This window comes from Cebus imitator, unplaced genomic scaffold (assembly GCF_001604975.1).
Source record: "Cebus imitator isolate Cc_AM_T3 unplaced genomic scaffold, Cebus_imitator-1.0 Scaffold280, whole genome shotgun sequence".
Lineage (NCBI taxonomy): Eukaryota > Metazoa > Chordata > Mammalia > Primates > Cebidae > Cebus > Cebus imitator.
The window spans coordinates 3,749,004-3,750,376 of record NW_016107595.1 but is presented as its reverse complement, the minus strand read 5'-3'; the positions used below and the strand labels follow the sequence as shown (position 1 = coordinate 3,750,376).

The window sequence follows — 1,373 nt, the reverse complement described above, 5'->3', positions numbered from 1 at the left end:
TTTTGAGAGGAAGTATCACTCTTGTTGCCCAGGCTGGAGTGCAATGGCACCATCTTCGCTCACAACAACCTCTGCCTCCTCAGTTCAAGCAATTCTCTTGCCTCAGCCTCCAGAGTACCTGGGATTACAGGTGTGCACCACCATGTCTGGCTAATTTTGTATTTTTGGTAGAGATGAAGTTTCACCATGTTGGTCAGCCTGGTCTCAAACTCCCGACCTCAGGTGATCTGCCTGCCTCAGCCTCCCAAAGTGCTGGGATTACAGGCGTGAGCCACCGTGCTCAGCCCTGCTTGTGGGTTTTTCAATTCTACTACCTGGTGCTACAGAATCAAAAACTGGTGGTGGCAATTAGATTTTCAGGTGAGGGCAACAATATTTTATGCCACTTAATTGCTGAAATTACCACTAATTTAGAGTGAAGGATACAGCTCAACTCAAGAATTTGGAAAGTTTGAATTAAGATGAAACGTCTTAAAGAAATTCTTTTCTAAGTGAACAAATTCTGAGGAGTTTCTGGAAAAAGGGCTTCTGAAACTCTTTTATGCAAAGAATTAATTACTAAAAAACATTCTACAAAAAAAGAGAAAGAAAACATTTAGGGTGTATTATGAATTAAGTATTCAAGTTATCCTCACCAAGGAAGACCAGGTTTCTGTAGTTCTCCAACATCACATCCCTATACAGATTTCGCTGTGCAGTGTCCAGGCACTGCCACTCCTCCAGAGAGAATTCTATGGCCACATCCATAAATTCCAATGGTCCCTGAAACACACACACACACACATACTTTTACCAAGTGGCCACGGGAGGAATTTTTAATTTGATGTAAGGCAAAAAATATGAACAGATACTTTTCAAAAGAAGACATAGTTGTGGCTAGCAAGCATATTAAAAAAAGTTAATCGCTCACCATTGGATAAATTAAAAATAAAAGAAACACAATGAGATACCACCTCACACCAGTTAGAATGGCTGTTTTTAAAAAGTCAAAAAATAAGAGATGCTGGTAAGGTTGCAGAGAAAAAAGAATGCGTACACTCTGTTGGTGGGATGGTGGGAGTTAAATTAGTTCAAGAATTGTGAAAAAGCAGTGTGGCATGCTGTGCGCTGTGGCTCACACCTGTAATCCCAGCACTTTGGGAGGCTGAGGCAGGTGGATCCCCTGAGGTCAGGAGTTCGAGACCAACCCGCCCAATATGGAGAAACCCTATCTCTACTAAAAATACAAAATTAGCCAGGCGTGGTGTGGTGGCACATGCCTGTCATTCCAGCTACTCAGGAGGCTGAGGCAGGAGAATCGCTTGAACCTGGGAGGTGGAGGTTGAGGTGAGCTGAGATTGCGCCATTGCATTCCAGCCTGGGCAACAAGAGCA

The 1,373-nt window shown here is 43.2% G+C and overlaps 1 protein-coding gene across 1 annotated transcript in view; it reads right to left on the bottom strand.

Moving 5' to 3' along the window:
* LOC108284606 (putative zinc finger protein 66) overlaps positions 1-1,373 on the bottom strand; it is a 16,113-nt gene that overhangs the window by 10,276 nt on the left and 4,464 nt on the right. The window contains exon 2 of the mRNA XM_017501402.2: positions 636-762. Coding sequence (XP_017356891.2) covers positions 636-762 — 127 coding nt within the window. The remainder of the gene's footprint in view (positions 1-635; positions 763-1,373) is intronic.